Raw genomic sequence first — 23,619 nt, 5'->3', positions numbered from 1 at the left:
ATGTTAACTTTTTTTGTCAAAAGTAATAAAAAAAAATAATGCCAATGAAATTTTGTTTAACCCTGACAAGATCGTTCATTATGTATAAACTAAATATGATAATTGTTGAAAGAATGTATCGTGGCTCTAACTCCTGGAGCTTGTGTCCCTATATCTCCAGTATCTCCTGGAGCTTGTGTCCCTATATCTCCAGTATCTCCTGGAGCTTGTGTCCCTATATCTCCAGTATCTCCTGGAGCTAGTGTCCCTATATCTCCAGTATCTCCTGGAGCTTGTGTCCCTATATCTCCAGTATCTTCTGGAGCTTGGCTCCCTATATCTTCAGTATCTCCTGGAGCTTGTGTCCCTATACCTACAGTATCTCCTCGAACTTTTGTCCCTATATCTCCAGTATCTTCTAGAGCTTGTGTCCCTATATCTTCAGTATCTCCTGGAGCTTGTGTTCCTATATCTCTAGTATCTCCTGGAGCATGTGTGCCTATTTCTCCAGTATCTCCTGGAGCTTGTGTCCCTATATCTCCAGTATCTCCTGGAGCTAGTGTCCCTATATCTCCAGTATCTCCTGGAGCTTGTGTCCCTATATCTCCAGTATCTCCTGGAGCTAGTGTCCCTATATCTCCAGTATCTCCTGGAGCTTGTGTCCCTATATCTTCAGTATCTCCTGGAGCTTGTATACCTATATCTCCAGTATCTCCTGAAACGTGTGTCCCTATATCTCCAGTATCTTCGGGAGCCTGTGTCCCTATATCTCCAGTATCTCCCGGAGCTTGTGTACCTATATCTCCAGTTTCTCCTGAAACGTGTGTCCCTATATCTCCAGTATCTTCGGGAGCCTGTGTCCCTATATCTCCAGTATCTCTTGGAGCTTGTGTCCCCGTGTGTCTAACACCGTATAGGTTTAGTTCAGTCCGCGTAACGGCGGAAGTTTCTCAATGTATAAACACAACTGCAGATTATATCTGAGCTCAGTTGTGTAGAGAGCTAGCCACAAGATCCAACCTTAATTATATATGACAGTCGATCATTGGTTTGATAACTAGTTAGGGTGGCAGAAACAAGTTTAGATTAGGGGGGGTGAAGTTATCATATTAGATAAGGGACAGGAAACCTTTGTGATCAAGATACTGCAAACCCCGGACCTTCCTTTAGTAGACCATCAGTTATCCATCAAACCTCACCCCCTGCTATAGGTATCTTATACATTATTATTTATGCAAAGATTTATAGACCTTTTAATAATCTTACTTTATATGTATAAGAAATTTTCAAACTTCTGTCTCTTCCGTATGACAAAGGGTAGAGTACAGGTTTAAAGGCCCGTGGGTCTTTAAAGATATCTAGAGTAGCGTCATTTTGTTTATTATTTGAACCACAGACCTTAAATTTACTGATTACCAGAAAAGACTTTAAAGACGTTTAAAAAAACAGTTTATTCTAACCATCTTCAGATTAATTTGGTCTTCTGCATTGAATCAAGTTTATAATTTTAGACCACCAAGAAAGACTGCTACATTAGAAAATCCCTTAAAAATGGTAGAAAAAAAGTATTGTATGTTTATTTCTGTCAAAAATATTGTCTTTTTAAAATTTTCCGGTGTAATTTTTGAATTTTCTAAAATCTCCTTATTAGCACTCTAAACATTAAATTTATAGAACTAAATGTCAAGAGCAAGAACAAGGTCGAAATATACTCCTTCAATCAAACATATACTTGGCAATGAAAGGAATTTAATCCTTGCCACAAACTCTACTTTTCTAATCCCTATATCTTTGCAACTCAATTCATTCACCCTTGATATTTCAAACCATATAATCTGTTTACACTNTAAAACCAAGATTCCGAATTTAAAATCAAAATCCCGGACTTAAGCGCAGCTTGAATAGGAAAGATTTCGAGCTCGGAGAAAAGTTTAGCAAGCATCTAAACAAATAGAACCAATGTGAACTAGATCACGATTCTCACATACATAACAGTTAACTAGAGAAAAGAAGAGGTTGTGGGACAGAATATAGAGAAAGAGAAGGTTAAGTGAGGAAGGAGGAGGATGTTATGTGAGGGAGGAAAAGGAAAAGAAGGTTAAGTATGGAAGGAGAAGGATGTTATGTGAGAAAGGAGAAAGAAGATAAAAATGGGAGGGAGAGAAAAATAAGTGAGGAAGGAGGAGGATGTTATGTGAGGGAGGAGAAGAAAGATAAGAGAAGGAAGGTAGAGAAGGTTAAGTGAGGAAGGAGGAGGATGTTATGTGAGGGAGGAGAAGGAAGATAAGAGAGAGAGGGAGAGAAGGTTAAGTTAGGAAGGAGGAGGGTGTCATGTGAGGGAGGAGAAGGAAGATAAGAGAGGGAGGTAGAGAAGGTTAAGTTAGGAAGGAGGAGGATGTTATGTGAGGGAGGAGAAGGAAGATAAGAGAGGGAGGGAGAGAAGGTTAAGTGAGGAAGGAGGAGGATGTTATGTAAGGGAGGAGAAGGAAGAAAAGAGAGGGAGGGAGAGGAGAAGTGAGAAGATTCATTACATATCTTTAGACTGAAATAAAGAATTAGATCTGTCTAATGAACCTAATACCTATATATAGAATTCTTTAACATAATTAAGAAATCATTTCCTACCGCGCACCTATTATTAGAACGTATGGAGTCAATAGGTCATAATTTTCACTTTTACTCTCCTGAATATATATCTGTAGTTCGAGACTTGCGGAAGTTTTCATGTTTAGAGCTCTGATCTAACTTCCGTTTAAATATGCTAACTATGTTTAATTATGTAATTCAAGGAAAGGGAGAGTTAGTTTACATTTACTCAACTAGTTGAGTAATATACTAATTGAGCCCATTTTATAACCACCAATAAAATTTCTCTTTAAAGATGTTATTACTTTGTTTCAGGCTGCCGTTCTGTAGAGATGTAGCGACATGTAATCTGTGAAACTTTGTAGACTGTAGTAGCTGAAACACGGTCTGAGATTACAATAAGCTCTGTAGCTGTTTAACTGCGAAGCTGCTCGGCTGTACATTGGCTGCTTACGTTGTGTAGTTTCTAACTTGTGTGAAGCTGCAAAGCTGTGCTGCTGCTTAGATGTATAGCAGCTAAGCTGTGTAGCGGCTAATCTGTGTAGCTGCCTAGCTAAACTATGTGCAGCTGCCTAGCTAAATTATGTGCAGCTGCCAAGCTAGCCTGTTAGCTGCTAAGCTAGCTGTTTAGCTGCTAAGCTAGCTGTTTAGCTGCTAAGCTAGCTGTGTAGATGTGATATTGAATGGAGAAGAGGAAACGATGAGTTGTAGTTGGAGAGATGAATGAGATGAATAAACCGGAAGAGGAAGGATCGAAATGAAAAGTTTAAAAATCAGGAAAAATTTATTGAGAATTTGTCATATCATTGGAATCCTCCTTGTTCCTAGAATATCCGCTAAACAGTTCTTTAAACAAGAACCACAGGAAAGACCTTATCTGGCATCTAAGCTATCTTCACCCACATCCTGTCCGCTTGGAACAATACCCATAAAAGAGAAAATTATCTATTTTTAAAATTGGGGGCAGAGGGAGGGGGGGGGGGTCGTACTTCCTAAAGGGTCTCAGATCAATAAAAATGCATTAAATCAATTAAATATTTTCATTTTGGATGAAAGATAAGGTTTATTAGTATACCGAGGTGAACCCCGGAGGAACGGTGGTTCTAGATTGTGTGGTTGCGGAGAAGAATCGGAACTCTGAATGTATCTGGCAACATGATGGGCTTCCAGTTCTTATCCAGGTTTGCAATAAATTCGTCTTATCAAATGAAACATTCTTAACGTCTTCTTCTTTAGAACGGAAAGTACGAATGGTCTGGAACCCGTGAAGCAGGAGACTGTTCCCTCCGTATACTCCGAGCTAACATTGTTTACGATGACGGGGACTGGGAGTGTCAGGTGACGAGGTCCTCCTACGAGGCCGGGGATGGACTCAGCAGTCCGACCTCGAAGCTCGTGGTGAGACAGCCTCCGAGTGATCCGAAGATATTTAAAGGAGAGGAAATGATCTCACTACAAAAAGTATCAGTTGAGTCTGGGAAACAAGAAACCTTGAAATGTGAATCTCGAGGTGGGAACCCTGCTCCTCTGATTATCTGGTACTTGGATAACCTGGAGGTTTCCTCTAACCAGAGAAACGAGACGGAGCTTGGATCTAGTAAACGATGGACGGTTATCAGTACCTTGGAGTATACGTTTAGAAGGGAGGATAACGGGAAGGTTGTGAGGTGTACAGTGCATCATGAAGCTTTGACAAGGAAGGTTCGGGAGCAAAGTGTTCTCCTAGATATCCAGTATCCTCCTAGTATCAGATTGGAGAGATCTCCGGACTCTATAGAGGTTGAGGACGGAGTTGATACGGTTGTCCTCATGTGTATTGCGGACGGGAATCCAAAACCTGATATAGTCTGGAGAAAACTTGGACAATCCTCGATATTTAGAATTGAAGACAAGCTAAAGTTTGACCCGGTTCGGTTATCCGATAGTGGATCTTATATTTGCCTCGCTAGGAACGATCTTGGGGCCAGCGACGAAATTTCAGCAAACATTGAGGTTCGGTTTCCCCCTAGGAACGTGATTACCAAACCTGCTGACTTTGTTGATCTTGAAGTCGGAGCAAGGCACGTATTTAACTGTGAAGCAGAAGGGTTTCCTGCTCCGGATTATGAATGGATGCAAAAAGTTGATGAGCGTGGGAGTGAAACAATGGCTGTTAAACTCGGAGCAGGAAGAGAAATAGTTATTGAAAATGTAACCTACGAACACGAAGGGTTATGGAGATGTTTAGCTCATAATACTATAAAGGGAGACAGGAGACAAGAACAGAGTCCGGTTCTCAGGGTTGGAGTTTCAGGGAAACCTCTCCTTTACTCCGGTCTAGAGCCTGAGCTACGGAGTCTTCATCAGGCCAGGTTGAAGGAGAACGCGGAGATGAAGATTGGTTTCTGTTCCGATCCTCCTCCTAGTAGGGTTAGATGGGAGTGGGGGAGTGTACAACTGGAGCAAGGAGGAACCAGGGGAAGAATATCTGTCGCTGATCTTAAACCTTCAGAGCGCAAGGATTGTTATACTAGTACTATAACCTTTAACCCTGTGACATCTGAAGATGCAAGAACGTATTATCTTGTGGCTGAGAATGAGCGAGGAGAATTGAGAAACGGAGTTAAACTTACTGTAACGGATCCTATATCCATGGGAGCAGTGATTGGTATAGCAGTGAGTTGTCTGGTTCTCATCTCCTTTCTCCTGGTCTGTATAGTTTGTAGTAGGAAGCATAGATCCTGCTGCTTCAAGGATACAGGAACCTTCCAACCTCAGGATATCAGGATAGAGAGAAGGATTGAAGATGACGAGAGAAGTGTGGATCATCTAGAGATAATCCCGTCCAACAATAATCAAGGTTTCTCTACAAACAACGGATTAGGTACTGACTAGGTATAAAATATATGCATGTAATCTCCCATTCATTTATTCTCATAAAAACAGATATGAATAATATAACAAAAATTATCAATTTTACAATTTAATATTATTAATTAATTGTTAATATTATTATATTCGAAATGTTTATTTTTCTTTCTACAGAGAGAACCAGAAGACTGATGAATAGGAATCCTTAAATGTATTTGACGTTGTTATAAAGCAAAAAGTTTCACTAGTACCTTATTACACATATTTTAAGCTAAATGGGTCTGTTTACTTCTTCACAATTGCTGTATCTCATTTTCATTGGACTAGTCATAACTTGAGTCTAAAGTTCGACATCCTATTCTAGAGTTTTCTGGTTCTTACTGTATTTGAATGATTCTTTTTCTCTCGAAGACTATCTTAGTTTATTTTTTACTTGGAGAGAATTTGAGAATATTGGTAAATTAATTGTCTCATCAGAATTATTCTTAAAAATTGTTTTTTTAAAAAGATATAAAAATGATGTTAAATCTCAATTATGTTTATCGTTATATATATATTGATGAATGAAAATTGCTTGCCTCAGATTGAAAGAAAAGCTTAAAAATGAAGAGTTCGTAACTTTTGAACGGTTAATCCATTTAGAAATGACTAATCTGCATCTTTTGTTCCACGACAAATTAAGTTAATTTCTTCTAGATTTCCCTTCAGTTTTTCGCTTAAATCACTTAAGTAAAGGTTTCCTTTCCACTCACAGTGATTTTTAAAGGTTGCCAGCTCTCATGTAAAACTCTATGAGCATGTTTCCAATTACTCCTATTATACCAATGTTAGAAACAAGTTTTTGACGGTTAAACATTTTTCATGTCTAGAGCATCATAATAGTATAATTGACAAAGTAATGTCAGATCAAAGTCCATGGCGTTCCGACACGTTAAAGTTAACCCAGTCTTAAAAATTGATCCAATGCTTTTAAGGCGCCTTTTCATTCAAAAGTTCCAATCCAATTAACGATAAAAGTTTATTTCATTTTGGCATTTTATTTACCTAGCGTAGAATAAAATTATTAAATTTTAATTAAGAGGAAAAATAGCAGCGCATTAATAGGACAGGAATCTGCAGAAGTATATCCGGACTGTTTTTTAAATTTAATTTAAAAGTAGAGTTTAACTTTTTTATTTCTAAATTATAACGTCGTCTTGTTTCAAATATTTGAAAATGCACGTAGTATAGTCTAGTTTTTAAAATGACAAATACTGCTGAACCTTTGAAACTGCTCAAAAATGATGTTCCTTAAAGGAACGTGGAACATAAGATTCTTTCATTTTACGGCATACAAACACACAAATTTTGCGTCATTTTACGGCATACAAACACACACATTTTGCGTCATTTTACGGCATACAAACACACACATTTTGCGTCATTTTACGGCATACAAACACACACATTTTGCGTCATTTTACGCACAAACCGCAATCCAAAATATGCAAATATACATAGTAATTACTTAATAATTGAGATTTAGAGTTTTTTTTTTAACAATTACATACGTTTTAAGCCAAAACATCTTAATATTTGAATAGCATCGAATAGCATTCAGATGCGTGTTTTCATTCCAACTTTAAGAAAAGAAAATTGTTGCATATTGCATGTTGTGTTGAAAAATGTCATTAAAACAGTTGTTGCTAAAATATTGTTATTACTCCGTGCGAATAGTTTTGCTGTCGTCATTTAATCCTATCGTTGCTGTTTTCCTTTTGAATAATTGCATGAAGTTTGCCTGGATAGGAAACACCCTTCCTTCAGTATAGAAAATATATTTACTCCACCAATTAGCTGTGAATAGAAAAGTTGGGAGGGGCGTGGTTGTTTTTATTAAATGGAGAGAGAGGGGAGGGAGGGTTGACGATAGACCTTGATAAAGTATGATAATGTATGTACCGTGTATTTATACAGGGTATAATACTAAAAGGGAGAAGTGCAAGGATTTCTAATGAGAGATGTCTCTATGATTGAGTAGGATTGGGTTGAAAAGCTGAGAGGATACATGAGTATAGAAGAGATATAAGTAGAATGGGTTAAAGAGAATAGGATGAGAAAAGAAGAGTGATAAGTAGGATTGGGTTGAGGAGGATAGGATGAGTATAGTAGAGGGATGAGTAGGATGGGTTTATGAGGATCGAATGAGTATTGATGAGGGATGACTAGGATGGGTGTTGAAGATATAGGATAGGATGAGTAAAGAAGAGGGATGAGTAGAATGGGTTGAGAAGGATAGGATGAGTATTGATGAGGGATGACTAGGATGGGTGTTGAAGATATAGGATAGGATGAGTAAAGAAGAGGGATGAGTAGAATGGGTTGAGGAGGATAGGATGAGTATTGATGAGGGATGACTAGGATGGGTGTTGAAGATATAGGATAGGATGAGTAAAGAAGAGGGATGAGTAGAATGGGTTGAGAAGGATAGGATGAGTATTGATGAGGGATGACTAGGATGGGTGTTGAAGATATAGGATAGGATGAGTAAAGAAGAGGGATGAGTAGAATGGGTTGAGGANCCTCCCTCTCCCTACAAACTATCCGACTTGTCCTGTTTGTATTGGTCCTGAAAACCCGAGATAAAACATTAAAATTTGATTGTTTATATGAAGCTGTAAAAATTAGAATTATTTGTTTTGGACTGGGTGTTGTTAAAACGTGATGGTTGAAAATAAAATTTCTCTATTTAAATATAAAATCTAGCCAAGAAACGATTATTTATCCATCTAGGTTTTGGATGATTTCCGTTCAGTCTATACTCGAGATTAGGATTTCGGGTTTAGATGGGAACTTGTGACAGATCAAACATTCATCATTGTTTTTATTTCAGGGCAGGAAGTGACATACAAGGGTCATGCTGGGGTGGGACGACCCGTTCCTGCTCCGTTCTGCACATCTACTCCGTCCTATCTTTACTCTTCCCCGAGAAGAGAAGAATTGATTCAACCAAAGAAGGTTCGAGGAACTCCGACTATGTACGCAGATCTTCAGTTCCCAACCAGTAGTAACTTCGGCTCCATGAAGAGGAGGAGTAGGGAGAGAGAGACGGACTATGTTAGGATTAAATTTAATCCTCATGTTGCGGAGAGAGCCGAGTTATGACGAAAATTTACAAAGCTTTGCACATTTCATTATTACTTTTAATGATGTTTTGAATAAATGTTTAAAAACAAAGAATGCGCGTATTAAGAACCAATTATTTTTAATCCAAATATATTTGAATTAAGTCGATTTCAGGTTTTGAGAGTTTTTGATTATTAATTAATTTAGGTTTAAAAGGAATAAGACTCTCTAATTCTTTAACCAAATCATGAAAGCCTCTTTGTCATTTTATCCTAAATGTTTCCTTTTTATAAAAAGCTGTATACATGTTTATATAAATGTTTACAGTACAGGGTGTTCCAATTAACTTAGGAATTAAGAGAAGACTTTCTTCTTTGATTTCTGATAGTTGATAAATGAAGATTGTATGTTATATGACCATTCCAAAGGGTGGTCTGCCTTATTTGTATCTTCAAAATTGACGGAGATATTAAACACTTGAAAAAAATTGTTGCTGTTTAATAAAACGGAATCCGGACATGTATTTTAATATCCTCGTCATTAATGAAGGTCCAAAGAAGGTAAAACACATTTTGGAATTCCCAGAACTAAAAAAGGTAGTTGTTTTAACTGTAATACTATTTATAAAATTGTGTTCACGTTTAATGCCACGTAGAACAAAGACGATAAAGAAGTCGTTACTTGATTCCCATGTTTATTGTAACACTCTGTATGTCTTATCCATAACTCCATCCTCCCACTGGACACACAAATACGCACAGGGTGTTCAGGGGCATATTCAGAAATTTGTCCAGGGGGGCTTAAATTTTTTTCTCTTTCCAGGGGGGGGGGGGGCTCAGCACCCGTTGGGGCCTGAAAACCCCCTGAAATCAATAGATTTCACTGGTCCAGGGGGGCCCCCCCTGATTACGCCTCTGAGGGTGTTCCAGTAAACATGAGAAGTCGGTAAATTATTGATGTGAATATGATGATTACTGATCACAGATTTTCACAGATGTTCCAAAGATGCAACTCTCTAAATACATCCCCAGTTTAAATTTATAACTCTTGTGCCTTGAATGTTATAGTCCTTAAATGACTGCAGGGAATCATGAATATCAGGAAGCAGGCAGTATAACTTTCATACAGTCGTCTCTGAAATCTCATCCTTGTGGGTAAACCTGTTTGTTATTGAATGACCATGTTGACACCTTTTTCCAAGACGCATTATATCTTCCTCGTATCGTTAAAGTTTACGGAGTAATTATTAATATTTAGCACATTTTGATTTTTTAGATTACTTTAAATTAAGACATATTTATTGAGATCGATTTTAAAGGAACCAAAAGGCAAACCACATTTTAAAATTTAAGTTTAATTTTTTTTATGTTAAATCTTAGATTAAAGACGACTTTTATGTCGTCATTAAATTCCTAGTATCTAGTACAGGGTGTCCCACATCAAATTAGACCGCGTCAATGGTTCTAAAATACGATTTGGGGGACAAATCTGAATATTTAAAAACAATGAATCATTTTGAAAAATTAGATAAGACTAATAGATTTTTGTTTTGCAGAGAATGCTAGATTTTTCGAGTATTATGTGCGTATTTTGGCGTTAAAGATTGGAGATAATCTAATATGATACGGGACGCTCTGTATCTATATTCATTCTTTAACTAATGAATTTAACCCATTTATTTTTTCACTATTTAAACCATTGGGCCTACGAATTCTTATAAAATCTTGTAATTAAGGGTAAAATCCACAGACTGATAAATCTCTGTACTTTCTAATCTCTGGTAAAGACAAAAATTACAGACTTTTTAGCAACTGAATATATCCTGGATATGCCTTGTCCTTCTATAGTGCAACGGTAAAATACATGTTGTTTCATTAAATAAGGATTGATAAAGTTTGAAAGGAGGAAACATGGACCTTTCTCTAAAAAAAATCTTAAACCATGATTAATCTAAGAATATCTAAGACGACATTTGTTCACGCTGTTCCTCTATAAGTTTATCGATCATGAAATCTTCTAAACACCAAGAGTCTAGATATAGGACCAAAATTAAGATACTCACAGATCAAGAGAAATAGAGAAGAGAATATGCTGTAATTAAAAATGATCTACAGTTTTTTTAGATCGAGTGTATTTCATGTATTACAGCTAAACCAGGCATTGGGGGAAGTTTGTATGTTATATGTTAGATCAATAATTTACCCCTTGTTCCCAGTAAACAGTTTATCAGCTTTACGAGGAGGAGCGATAGGATTTCATGATACTAATTTTTTTCTAAAATATTCAAGGTTTTTCATGGATTCCTTTATAATCCTTATAATATTGGAGAAAAAACAGTACTTTTTATATTTAACGTATCACTATCTTAATGATGATTTTCAATATTTTAAATTTGAAATGAATATCTATCCTGTTAATTTATATCATGCAATAAGAAATAAAAACACTATCTATCTAATTCAACTTCAGGTTTAAACTCCGGCTCCATCATGGGAACTGACTCCGGGTTAAATGTTCAACCTGTCTCCAGACGCGGATCCGCAGTTGGCTCGGAGATCAGGGGATCTGATCCTGCTCCTAGAGTTAGAAAGAATTCGCTAGGTTCTCCGATAAATCAGCTTAGAAGTCCAGTGCCTAGCAGGAGAAACATGCAAAGTGTTATTTCAAGGTATAGATATATATAATTCAAAATTCAAAATTCATTTGATTGAAACCAAGACAATAAGCTGACAAACAATGTCGTCTTCGCGAAAATTTATCTCGGAAAAGATCTCAAGTGAAAAAAAAACATTATTTGTTGCTCGCCTGTAGATGCACATAGAAATAAACGTTACTTTATCAATCAATCAAAAGAATTTATCTATATAACCAAGAAATTCCTCCTAAGATATACTTGCAGGATAATGGCCTTTTTCGTTCATTTTAATGCCTCTTTGGATTTCTGAAATTTCTTATTGATGAATCTTTGTAAAATGTGGCCTCAACAATTTCAGATATATAACTGTTGTAACCTTTTATAACTAGCTAATAGTAAGGTTCATTATAGAAATGCACTAAATGAAGCATCAAAAATCTGTTTTTTTTTTTTATTAAAATCCTACAAATGCTCAGTTGTTCTTCTTGAAGTTACAATGAAGTTTGGTGGTTTCTTTAACCTCATGCAGAATACGATTTTAATGTATTGTTCATCAAAGCTTGAGTTTGGGTTTCTGCCTTATAGCTACAGTTTTTTAATAATAAATATTTAAAAAGATTTGGAAAACTACAGCCATATATAAGAATACATAGCAAGAGCGCATGAAATGTCGTCTTGAAATTTATTTATTTATGACGGCTGTTATGCTTCATCATTGATCTGCCAAAAAAAAAAAGCTGCTGCAATCTTCGCAGCTTCAAAGGGTTGAATACGGTTATTAAAATATATCCAAATAAGAGTCATAAGATTTTTTTGTGATAATTCTTAAGAAACTGCTTTGTATTTTTAATTTAAGGTAAATTAATAGCCCTAAAATATGCAGGACTTTAATTGACATAGTAAACTCGTTTTTCCGCGGCATTTGATCTTAAATTGTTGAGAATACAAGATTAAAAAAATTTCTTGCAATGTATTCATATATCTGGGATTCACTGTAGTGTACAACTGCAAAATACAAAATGAATAAATGCTGTACAGTCGCCCATGAAGTGTCATCCTTTGTAGCTAACCCTGTATAATGTCTGCCAAAAAAATGTAAACCTGAAAGTCGTCTTCAGTATTTTTTTTTGCAGTAGACCGTCCAGTAGAAGCAGCAGTAATGGTTCTCGAACCTCTCGCTCCTCTCGTTCCTTCTACGGACACGGAGTACATGATTCCATCGGACCCGTCCTAGACGGTAATATCAGGGTTCTCACTGCAGTAGACTGTGGAAACGAGATATTCAGTCTGAGGTATAATATTCCTATTTTACTTTCTGCCGGGATAAATAAAAAATAAAGATTTCACTAGGTATACAGAGGACGGATCTGATGTGTGTGTTGGATTGATGGATGGATCAATAAAAGTGATAAATCCTCCCTCAAACCAGATCATTTCTGTTCTAGCTAGTCAAGAAACTGCCAGGAATGCATCTCTACTGAGATAAAACCCCAATTTATTTATCAAATTAATTATTCCTAAACAAATTAAATGCATTTTAGCTGGTATACTGCAGGTTTAACCACAAAGAATGAGAGATGGCTGTACGGAATTGTTTAGTCCTTTTTTAACTTTCTTTTTCCTTTAAGTCAAATTAGTCAAGTTATACCGGGACTCTCATTAATCATTACAAATAATTTACACTACAATAATTTCAAATTAATGTTTCAACTTAAACTTGAGCTGAAAAACTGTGTAAATAAAACGGCCAATCTGTAAGTAGAGTTGAACTCCTAGAGATTCTCTTCCTGTAACTTGTATCCGAACTAAACCAGGACCTGACTGGAGAAATATTATCGGGGCAACATATGCATCAGGAGATCTAAGGTAGGAGAAATCTTAACAATTCTATAAAGCAACATTTAATAAATAGATTTTTCATGGAACTTCTTGAAATAAAAATATCACAATTAAATACATTGTCTTTGTCATACTCGGATTATTACAAAAAAACGAAATATGATGTTCTTTGGCTGTACTTATACCATAAGAAGATTTAGCCTTATACTCGTACTTTTCCATTAAAATCAAGAATATCCTTTGTCATTTATTTCATCTCTGAATTTTCTACAGGATTTGGAACCTGGATACAGGGAACCTTGTCTCTTGTATCCGGGATAGCGGAGAACTGCTCTGCCTGAGCTTTAACCCTCATATAAACTTCGGTAAAATTTAAAGAACATTTTAAAAATTATTTAAACTTATGGAGCTTCAAAGAACACTTTCAAAGATTAAGGAATACAAATAATGAACTATGTTACATGAAAGTACAGGGGATATTAGTTCCAAAACTAAAACTTGGCCCATTTAGAAAAGTGTTAGAAATGGGCCAAATCTGCAAAGTATATATCAAGACGAGTAGAACTAAATTACACCATATATTTATAAAAAATGGCTAAAACTATATATTGAAACAATAAATTTCAATTTTAAACTAATAATAAGGTGTGAGAATTAGTTTTTGATGATTCTTGATTTCATTTTCGAACATATCCCTATTTTGAAACAATTACCGGATTTCAGCTCATGTCGCGTTTTCGAAACATATCCTGGTTTTGAGACAATTACCAGGTTTCAGCTCATGTCGCGTTTTCGGAACATATTCTGGTTTTGAGACAATTACCGGAGTTCAGCTCATGTCGCGTTTTCGGAACATATCCTGGTTTTGAGACAATTACTGGAATTCATATAAATGTCAATTTTCAAGTATTTATTTCAAGTCTTCCAATTTATGCCCATTTCTAACACTCAGTGTTAGAAATGGGCCAAGTGTTAGTTCTGGATTTAATGTCCCCTGAAGTATAGAACTTGTTTATTTTCTTTGGGGCTTTTTCCAACATATTGGTTTTAAAAATCAGAAAAATTACAAAGTTTTGAATTCTCTCTATTTAAGTAAGCGTTGGGAAAGGGAACGGAGAGATAAAACTATACGACCTAGAGACACAGAAACTAGCTTCAATCCTCAAGCGGAGTCAGAACCCGAACCTGTGTGACGGACACGCTAGCAAGGTGTTCTCCATCGTGAACCATCCTCTGAACCCACAGGAGTTTATCTCCGGAGGTTGGGATGGAGAAATACATATCTGGGATGCACGAAGACCACACAGTGTAAGAAGGATTGAGGTAAGAATAAACCCCCTGGAAATCCCTGGAAGGGAATTTCAAAATCTGTTTTAAAATGTTTCAATTTACTCGACATCCTCTTTTTCATAACACTCAAAACAATTTTCTCATTACCAACGATTCCTGAGCTACTTTCTTCTCCTTTACTGAGTCAAAAAGTTTACAAGATATATCTTTTCTATCCCAGAATCCCAGAAGAGTTACAGTCTTCTTGTCAAAGAATACATCAGTTCCTTCTTTTGATTGTTTAGAATGGGACAAAATGTTGAGCTCAAACTATACTTTTTTATGAACTGAAGACTAAACAGAATTTTCTCGGTTTTTTCTAATAAATATTTTTCATAATTTCACTTACTTCAGGATGAGTTTTGCTAAGCCCTCTCTCTCAAATACATCATACTATGGTTATTCACGAAACCTCGTCTTACAAAAGAGAACTCTGTTAAATTTTTCGTTAAGTCTTAGAATGAAATAGGAATCAAAGAATAATTGTTTTCTGTATTTTCAACGATAATTTAGACCGAAAATATTCCTATTGTATGTTTCTATATTTATCAAGAAATAAATAATAACAAAATAATTTTGACTGAATGTCAAATAACCTAAATTTAAAATGCCTCATGCAGGACGTATAACAATAAATTTATACTAACATTTTACTCTGGGTCCCTGAAAGCACTTTTTACCCAGGGACCCTTCATAGCTGGAGAAGGGTTGGATATGGAAAGAAAGGGTCGAGATATCCTTGCAGGATCCTGGAGAGGAGAACATCAACTTCTCCAGATAGATTACTCTAGTGGAGCAATCATTGCAGATATTGAACCTGAAAGACAGAACTCATATGCGTCCTGTGTTCAGGTAATATATCCTGATATATGCGTCCTGTGTTCAGGTAATTCATATATTCTGATATACGCGTCATGTGTTCAGGTAATACATATGTCCTGATATATGCGTCCTGTGTTCAGGTAATATATCCTGACAATTGCGTCCTGTGTTCAGGTAATTCATATATTCTGATATACGCGTCATGTGTTCTGGTAATACATATATCCTGATATATACGTCCTGTGTTCAGGTAATACATATATCCTGATATATACGTCTTGTGTTCAGGTAATACATATATCCTGATATATGCGTCATGTGTTCAGGTAATACATATTACCTGATATATGCGTCCTGTGTTCAGGTAATACATATATCCTGATATATGCGTCGTGTGTTCAGGTAATATATCCTGATATATACGTCATGTGTTCAGGTAATATATCCATAATTGATGTTCTGAATCTGAAACTTATGAAAGAGTTGTTGTTCTAAAACCTTGAATTGGAAACGTGTTCTCATGGAGGAACTAAATTAAATTTGTAAATATCGCCAAGATTAATTTTCAATATAGAAATAGATATTATCTCATACGATTAAGCGTTCCACTAAATTTCTGCTTTCAAAATTGATATCAACATAAATGTAAAAGAAAATCAGCAATAACGCAGTTTAATAATTTGAGATGAAAACATTCTTAGAGATAAATACAAAACTTAGCAGTTAAATCGTCTATATTTATATAAAGTAGTAATCTCTGTTTTTTTTGTTTGTTTGTGTCCAATTATACCTCAGAACATTCCTCAAATTTTGATTGGGGAACTCGATATAACGACAGGAATGATATTAGCCTGGGTTAAAGATTCTAAATTGAGTGGGTTGACTTTAAAAGGGAAAATTTAGTTTCCCGGCAAAGCTGTGTTTCCAAGCTACTGAATAGATCAAGGAGTTCGCTAGAAGCTTATTCTTGATTTTGTCTTTATTTTCATGTTTTGTTTAGTATCTGGGTAAAGAACATGCAATGGTTGGAGGGACGGATATATCTATGTTCCGGATAGTAGATCTCAAGAAGAGGAAAACTGTTGCAAGTATAAAGAATCTAGGTTTAGGTATTGTCAGCCTAGACTCTCAGAAGAAGGGACAACTATCCAAGATTGCAATAAATACTGAAACACATTTAAATATTCTAGAATTTACAAAATAAAGATTTTAGAAAATTTTAGAAAATCAAGATGGAGACAATTTTTGTTAAATGAGTGCTTTTGTGGGTTTAAAAATATGAAGAGAAGTTAATAATTATTTATTAGTTTAATTTATTTTTAAATTAAAATGAAAACTGTCTAATCTTACAATATTACAAATCATTTTTATTAACTTCTGCAATCTGCATCCATGTATTTACAAAAAGTTTAAAATTTTTAATTAAAAATCAATATTTTTAGTTGAAAAGTAAATAAAAGGGACTTGAATAATTGACATAATTCGAATAGTACGTCAAATGTATCTATAAATGAAAGGAAATGAGTTTTTGACGAAAATTCTGATTTCTAATTCATATATTTTTACAACCCAATTTTGTAAGTTTTTGATATTTCAAATCATAAATTCTGTGCGAAATAATATAAGTTTGAAATATAACAGGTTTAACACTATAAGGTTTGGAATGATACAGAGATTGAAAATTTGAGTGTGTGGCTAGAACTCACTTCATGTGTGCGTAAAATACAACTATCTACATCAAATTATGCGTACCAGCCTGGGTAATCTAAGCCTCTAATACTTGAAACACTGGTTCTTACCGGGCTGTGTTTGTAATAATTTTTATCCAAGTACGATTCATGATTATCCTAGATATATAAACTTACGTAGATTGGACAGCAACGTCATGGAATGGCATTCTCTTATTTACATCTTGAAACAATAGCATGCCATGACGAAGTAGTACTCTCTATTTTCTGTCCACACAAGTTCATATATTACTGGGTATTGTTACATAAAACACATAAAACAATCCTACCAGATTAATGTTTACAGAAACAAATCTAGTTTGGACAAATCTCGGATAAAAGGTTGGGTTCAGCTCCCCAGGATCAATTAATCCTGGTTGTCTTAAACCAGGAGGGTTTAATGCTCCGCCTAAATAAGTTTGATTTTTATGAGGTCTGAAAATTGGTTGCTGACCTGCCCCCCATAAATTGAGTGCTGGTGATTATATAAACCCAAACCTTATAATCTTCTCCCGTCTTTACAGTCATACACTTCATATAGTTAAGTGTTTTCTCCACGAACCTATACTTTGTCCTTAAATTCTAGTATTTTGTCATTTAATGGGGGTTTGGTGGATAAACATTTAAAATGCTAAAATCGACAAATTTTGTATTTTTCTCCGAATAATTTTTAAAAAGTCTTGTGCACAGCACATACATAAATATTTTTCTCTTGTCTATCTGTCTGTTCATTTGTTTCCAAAAAACGTCAAAACGGCTGAACCGATCAGGCTCAAAATTTTGTAATTGCTGGTTTAAGTTGAACAATTTGCCCGGTTAAAATGAAGATATTTATTATGTCCCTTCATGCATGAAAGAAACAAAAAAGTGAAGAGGGTCACCACAGACCGACATATATATTTGGTTGGTTTATTTTTTTGTGGTTTTTAACATTTTTTATTATCGATTTTGATGGTTATTACATCGTTAGAACTGACGAGGGTCAACCCAGACCGAAATATATTTTTAGTAAAATGTGGAATTAACATCTACTTTACTCTACAGAGGTTATACCATATATATTCAAAACATGTGAAACTAACTTTTCCATTTTTACTCTGTGAGGTTTAGAACATAAAGTTCGCGAAAATTTGAGTTTTACATAAAATAAAATGTGACTTAAAAACAACATTTAAACAAAAAATACTTGTTACGACATAAACAAATTTTTCTTCAAAATTATCAGAATCAGTTTCAGTCAACAGAAGAAAAATAAATTACTGAAGAATAGTTAAATTATAATTTTTCTGTATTAACTGTATTAACCCACTTTATAAAAATTCATAAAATTATAAATTGTAAAAAAAACGAAAAAAGAGGGCGTGAAGCGCTCTATAGTTTAGGTATATTAAGACCTGTTAGTTGATTTGTATCCAACAAACATCGGAACGGCTGAACCAATTGACAACAATATTTTGACCAAATAGAAAGTTTATTGCGGGCCAAGTTAAAAATATCACTTATAAAAAAATCAATAAAATTATTTGAAAATTCGTCAATAAATATAGTTAACTCTAAAAGATTAATGTTTAGGAATCGCTTTAAAATCATAGTGAATATCTTATTTGTTGCTATTTATTATTTTTAATATAACTAGCCTTAGAGGGCGCTTCGCGCCCGTCTCCTAAATTAATTGTGAACATGTTCTCTTTGTGTACATCGTAAAACAAAACAAAAATAATTCGCGGATTTNAACGCAGGAGTAGGACAGGAGAAGCAGCATACACGGAGGAATATAGATACAAGATCTAGTTCAGTAAACCAACCTGGAAATATACTGTACACTGTGTAGTATAGATACAAGATCTAGTTCAGTAAACCAGATATATAGATTAATTCTAGTCTGGATATTGGATATATTGGATATATTGGATATATTGAAGATGGTTCCATCCATCAAATCTTATCATCTAAACCTAGTGTGGAGAATCTAAACAAATAAAAGAGCAAGGAGCTCAACCTGCACACAACCAAACCAAACAAAATCAAACCAATTCTTAAACATGGGTAGGTATATATTCTATTATTATATCAATAGGCATTAACTCAGAAACTCCCTCGTTTTCCCAAGGTCAAGAGAGGGATTCAACTCCCTCCCTTTCCTCAGGTCCAAGGAGGGATCCATTCCACTCCCTCCAAAGGTCCAAGGAAAAATCCTTTTCAATCTCTCCCACTCCCCAGGTCCCGGTTTAGATTACTCCGCCATTGTTTAGTAGTGTACGGAGCTGGTGTTGGTTTAATATTGTAGGTTTAGATTACTCCGCCAGTTTTTAGTAGTGTACGGAGCTAGTGTTGGTTTAAAATTGTAGGTTTAAATTACTCCGCCAGTGTTTATTAGTGTACGGAGCTAGTGTTGGTTTAATATTGTAGGTTTAGATTACTCCGCCAGTTTTTAGTAGTGTACGGAGCTAGTGTTGGTTTAAAATTGTAGGTTTAGATTACTCCGCCAGTGTTTAGTAGTGTACGGAGCTAGTGTTGGTTTAATGTTGTAGGTTTAGATTACTCCGCCAGATAATCCTGTGCCTCCAGCAAACCAATGTTTTCAAAAGAAATTGAAATAAATTCGTGAATCCTCTCCCAGAGCTATTCTTCTAATATGGTTCCTTGTAATAACAATTCCGCAGAGGAAACTATCAGCATCCTCTCCCTTCAGCTTAAAGGGACTAGAATCCTCTCCCTTCAGCTTAAAGGGACTAGAATCCTCTCCCTTCAGTTTAAAGGGACTAAAATCCTCTCCCTTTAGCTTAAAGGGACTAGAATCCTCTCCCTTCAGCTTAAAGGGACTAAAATCCTCTCCCTTCAGACATAAAGGGACTAGAATCCTCTCCCTTCAGCTTAAAGGGACTGTTTGCAATGTTTATGTTCAAAATATGCTGACTTTATAAAAAAAAAATATTTTCTTAGTTTTGGTTTGTTGTAATTATAGATTCCTTTATACGATCTGTATTTATATGCAAATACAAAATGATTTATCTCTTTCATGAGTGATCTATTATACCGATTATCCTCCTCCCCCCTCCTTCCACCGCCCACTTCCTTTTTATAAAAGTAGTGAATGGAGTAAAAAAATATTTTCGAGTTTTCTAGGATGTGTTGATCAATGTTAAAAGGTTGGATTTGGAGTTTTAGGTCATATTCTTTTAACATTTTTTAGTTTGTCGGTCTTATTATTCAATAAACGTAACATTGGCTAAACCCTTATTTTTTTTTTAATTCCTCGCAGGTCGAAATTTAAGAAGACAGCCATGAAAAGTTCTAATTTGTTTAAACTTCATATAACACAGGAAATCTACGTTATTTTAGTTATAATGTATGAAGAAATAAATGGTGGTTTGATAATACAGTTAATAGCTAAAAGTAATATTATAAAAAGGGATGCGAAGCGCCATAAAAGTAAAGTACAAATGTATAATTGTATAAAATCAAAACTAGTGTATTGAAAGTAAAATATCTAGAACAAACTATTTGTTTTTGTCAAATTTATGTAAAAAATTAACTTTTCTCCGAAGATGAGTATTTAAATCTGACTCCCCCAGCCTGTATAAATATTGGCTTGTATCTATGCATAGTGAAAGTCTAAACCTGCTACTCATAGTTTCTCTGAATCATTCTTTTCCAATTCTCATTGATGAGGTCAAGCCTGGAGTAGGGTTTGATTCTATCTAGAGAACATGAGTTGGAATAATCCATTCTAGTCGGAGAATCCTGTCCTGTGTATATGTTCTTCATGGAGTTTGGAATTTTAAATATCATCGTCGATATTGATTTTAAGATTTCAACTCAAAAACTGAATTCTTGTTACAAACTCTAATTTTCTTATCCCTATGTCTTTGAAACCCAATGTTGTTGATCTTTGATATTTCAAACTGTGAATTATTCTGTTAGATTAAATAGTTTAAGTCTGAAATATCAAAGTTGAACACCATCAGGTTGCAAAGATTCGAAAATTTTACTGTGTTGCAAGAACTCAATTCCTTTTCTGTTTTGGAGAAATATTATAGTGTCATTTGATTTATAACAAAAGTTTTAGAGTGGGACGAAGGTTCGTTTTGTTCTAAACCATAGGATTGGATAACGAGGACCAGTCTGTGGATGAACAGTATTATTAAAGTAATAAAGACGGACGTATTAGCATAGGAATTAGGTGCAAGGATCGTAACTAGGGCCGGGAGTGTGAAAACCAGGGACCTGGAGCACTTAACCTCACCCAGACAATTTCACAAACCTTCTAATTTGTTATTCCGTAGATCCCGTAGGACGTTTCTAGCGGCGCCTCTAGCTCTTTAACAGTTCTAACTCACATTCTTCAAATATTTTTTCTTAAGCTTTTTTGAAAATTTGCTCTGTATTTCTGGCGGTTTTACCAATTTGTCTTATGCAAGTTAATTGTCCAAGGTTTCCTCCGAAGCCCTGAACGATTATAAATCGGTTGCTGTCAATATTTGTTGAGATGAAGAGGGGTTTCATGCAAATAATATGGAAATATACTGTACACTGTGTAGTATAGATACAATATCTAGTTCAGTGAACCAACCTGGAAAAATGAAGGTGGCTCTCTGGTGTCAGACTTTATATTCGATTAGATGTTTAAATAGGTAAAGTCGGTTGGTTTTTAAAAGATTTAGTAAAGTAGTACGAAGATAGACGAATAAAGTATAGCGACAAATGCTACTTGACTTTATGTCGGATACCCTATGGATTGGTTTCCATAGCAACAGCGGAAAAAATTAAAAGTATATATTTAAATCTTGTACAATGCACACATACAATTAATATTTTGAATTCTACAGCTTGATTATTGAAAGAACACACTAGATTCCAGAGTATCTACTAACTCTGTTAATATTTATACACTCTGTTTCAGAAACTTGCATCTGTAAAATAATTTTGGGCTTAAAAGAATGAAAGGATCCTCGCGTAAATCACTAGTCTTTCATATTTGACTGAAATGTAAGTGAAACTCATTCATAGGATAATTAGCGTTGCCTCCTATACCTTGCAGTAAACCTAATACATGAAAATGAAAATAATGATTACTCAGCTTCATATATATTCTACATTCTACATAACCATGAAATAATGATTACTCAGCTTCATATAAATTCTACATTCTACATAACCTTGAAATCCCGCTAAACCAAAATACTTAACGAATACGATTCGTTTACTTTTATAAAGTGTTTTTTTTCATTACGTTAAGAGATTGATAAAAATCTTCCAAAAAAATTGAAAATCGTCAGGTACTTCTTCAAAACTATGCATTTGCGACACTATTTCAAAATAATGGATAAATGGCCGGTTTATCTTTCAGCCAAAAAAAACACGTTCATGAGGAATTTCCGGATATTCAAGTAAAAGTTTTCCATAGAAAAGTCAACCCACATAACTCCCATGGTTCTACCGAGTTATTATCGGGCATCTTTACAAATAGACAGACAGACAAACAGAAAATATCCGGAACTCTTCCTGAACTTGGTTTCTTGGTTTTGAGAGAAAACTTTGCTCAGGCGTCTTTTTGCAAATGTACAATTCTTAAAAAGTATATAATAATAATAATAATAATAATAATAATAATAATAATAATAATAATAATAATAATAATAATAATAATAATAATAATAATAATAATAATAATAATAATAATAATAATAATAATAATAATAATAATAATAATAATAATAATAATTATAACCTTTATTTCTAAATAAATGAATTATTTTAAGATTTATGTATGTGCGTCCTCATTGTGCGTCATCAGTTTAGGTGAATTCTTATATTTTGCTTCATCATTGTTGTTTCCAAAACAAAAATGTCTTTTTGTAGTTTTGTACATCGTAAGATATGAAAAGCACAACTAACTAATCTCCATATATATATATATTGTATTTTGTCCACAGTGTTGGTTTCCAATCTCTTTGTGGTTCCTAATCAAGATAAGAGACTAATTTGGTTCCAGCTGTTCAACTTATCTACACCAAACTTATAAAAGAGCAAATATATACAGCAGGATAAACTGTAGCAGAGCTAGACCTTTAGATAGATAGATACAGAGAAACCATAAGATTACACGCCTCATTGATCCTAACCCTGAGATAGTCTCTGTATTGGAAGTAAATACCCGAATATTGGATGCTTCATTGGAACCCAGGAGAAACAGTAGTAACGTAGGAGCAGGACAGGAGGAACAGCAGTAACGTAGGAGAAGGATAGGAGAAACAGCATTAACGCAGGAGCAGGACAGGAGAAACAGCAGTAACGCAGGAGACAGGAAAAACAGCAGTAACGGAGGATCAGGACAAGAAGAACATCAGTGGCGTAGAAGCAGTACACAAAGAACAGAAGCAGGATAAATAGCAGAAGCATGAAGAACAAAAGGAGCAGCAGGAACAGTAAGAACTAAGGAGCAGGATGAGCAGCAGAAACGCAGAGAAGCAAAAACAGATATGCATGAGAAGGATTAAGAGCAGGAGCAGAAACGCAGGAGTAGGACAGGAGAAGCAGCATACACGGAGGAGCATCAGGAACATCATGGACAGCGGGAACAGGAGGAGGAATATGAGGAAAAGAATGAGCAGGAGAAACAGGAGGAGGAGGAGCAGAATGAAAAGGAAGAACAGGATGGAAAATCGGAGAAAAAGATATGGAACTAAGGATTTAAAAGTTTTAAAAGGACCGAAAAATAAAAATAAAAAATAAAACGAAGAGGAT

At 35.0% G+C, this 23,619-nt stretch overlaps 4 protein-coding genes across 5 annotated transcripts; 3 read left to right on the top strand and 1 right to left on the bottom strand.

Moving 5' to 3' along the window:
- Positions 1–51: 51 nt before the first annotated feature.
- On the bottom strand, positions 52–1,203 carry LOC111696883 (S-antigen protein). The gene is made up of 2 exons (XM_023466660.1): positions 1,179–1,203; positions 52–928 (listed from the first exon to the last, which is right to left on the bottom strand). The coding sequence occupies exons 1-2, from the start codon at positions 1,201–1,203 to the stop codon at positions 90–92; spliced, it is 864 nt and encodes a 287-aa protein (XP_023322428.1). The 3' UTR covers positions 52–89.
- On the top strand, positions 907–8,628 carry LOC111696321 (kin of IRRE-like protein 3). 2 transcript variants are annotated; one of them, XM_023465896.1, is made up of 5 exons: positions 907–1,190; positions 2,881–3,430; positions 3,636–3,746; positions 3,802–5,428; positions 8,288–8,628. In XM_023465896.1, the coding sequence occupies exons 2-5, from the start codon at positions 3,323–3,325 to the stop codon at positions 8,557–8,559; spliced, it is 2,118 nt and encodes a 705-aa protein (XP_023321664.1). In that variant the 5' UTR covers positions 907–1,190; positions 2,881–3,322; the 3' UTR covers positions 8,560–8,628. The 2 variants fall into 2 exon arrangements, with proteins under 2 accessions (XP_023321664.1, XP_023321671.1); XM_023465903.1 differs by having other exon boundaries at positions 3,802–5,439; positions 8,288–8,367.
- A 2,381-nt stretch (positions 8,629–11,009) lies between these two features.
- LOC111696880 (uncharacterized) lies at positions 11,010–12,641 on the top strand. Its single transcript, XM_023466646.1, has 3 exons — positions 11,010–11,188; positions 12,289–12,447; positions 12,506–12,641. Exons 1-3 carry the CDS (start codon positions 11,010–11,012, stop codon positions 12,639–12,641), a joined length of 474 nt encoding a protein of 157 aa, XP_023322414.1.
- An 84-nt stretch (positions 12,642–12,725) lies between these two features.
- LOC111696875 (dynein assembly factor with WDR repeat domains 1) lies at positions 12,726–23,561 on the top strand. The gene is made up of 7 exons (XM_023466632.1): positions 12,726–12,748; positions 12,932–13,021; positions 13,268–13,359; positions 14,088–14,317; positions 15,008–15,175; positions 16,146–16,343; positions 23,379–23,561. Exons 1-7 carry the CDS (start codon positions 12,726–12,728, stop codon positions 23,559–23,561), a joined length of 984 nt encoding a protein of 327 aa, XP_023322400.1.
- Positions 23,562–23,619: the final 58 nt, after the last annotated feature.

This window comes from Eurytemora carolleeae, unplaced genomic scaffold (assembly GCF_000591075.1).
Source record: "Eurytemora carolleeae unplaced genomic scaffold, Eaff_2.0 scaffold72, whole genome shotgun sequence".
Lineage (NCBI taxonomy): Eukaryota > Metazoa > Arthropoda > Copepoda > Calanoida > Temoridae > Eurytemora > Eurytemora carolleeae.
The sequence above is the reverse complement of the archived record's forward strand: the minus strand, read 5'-3'. Positions and strand labels throughout refer to the sequence as shown.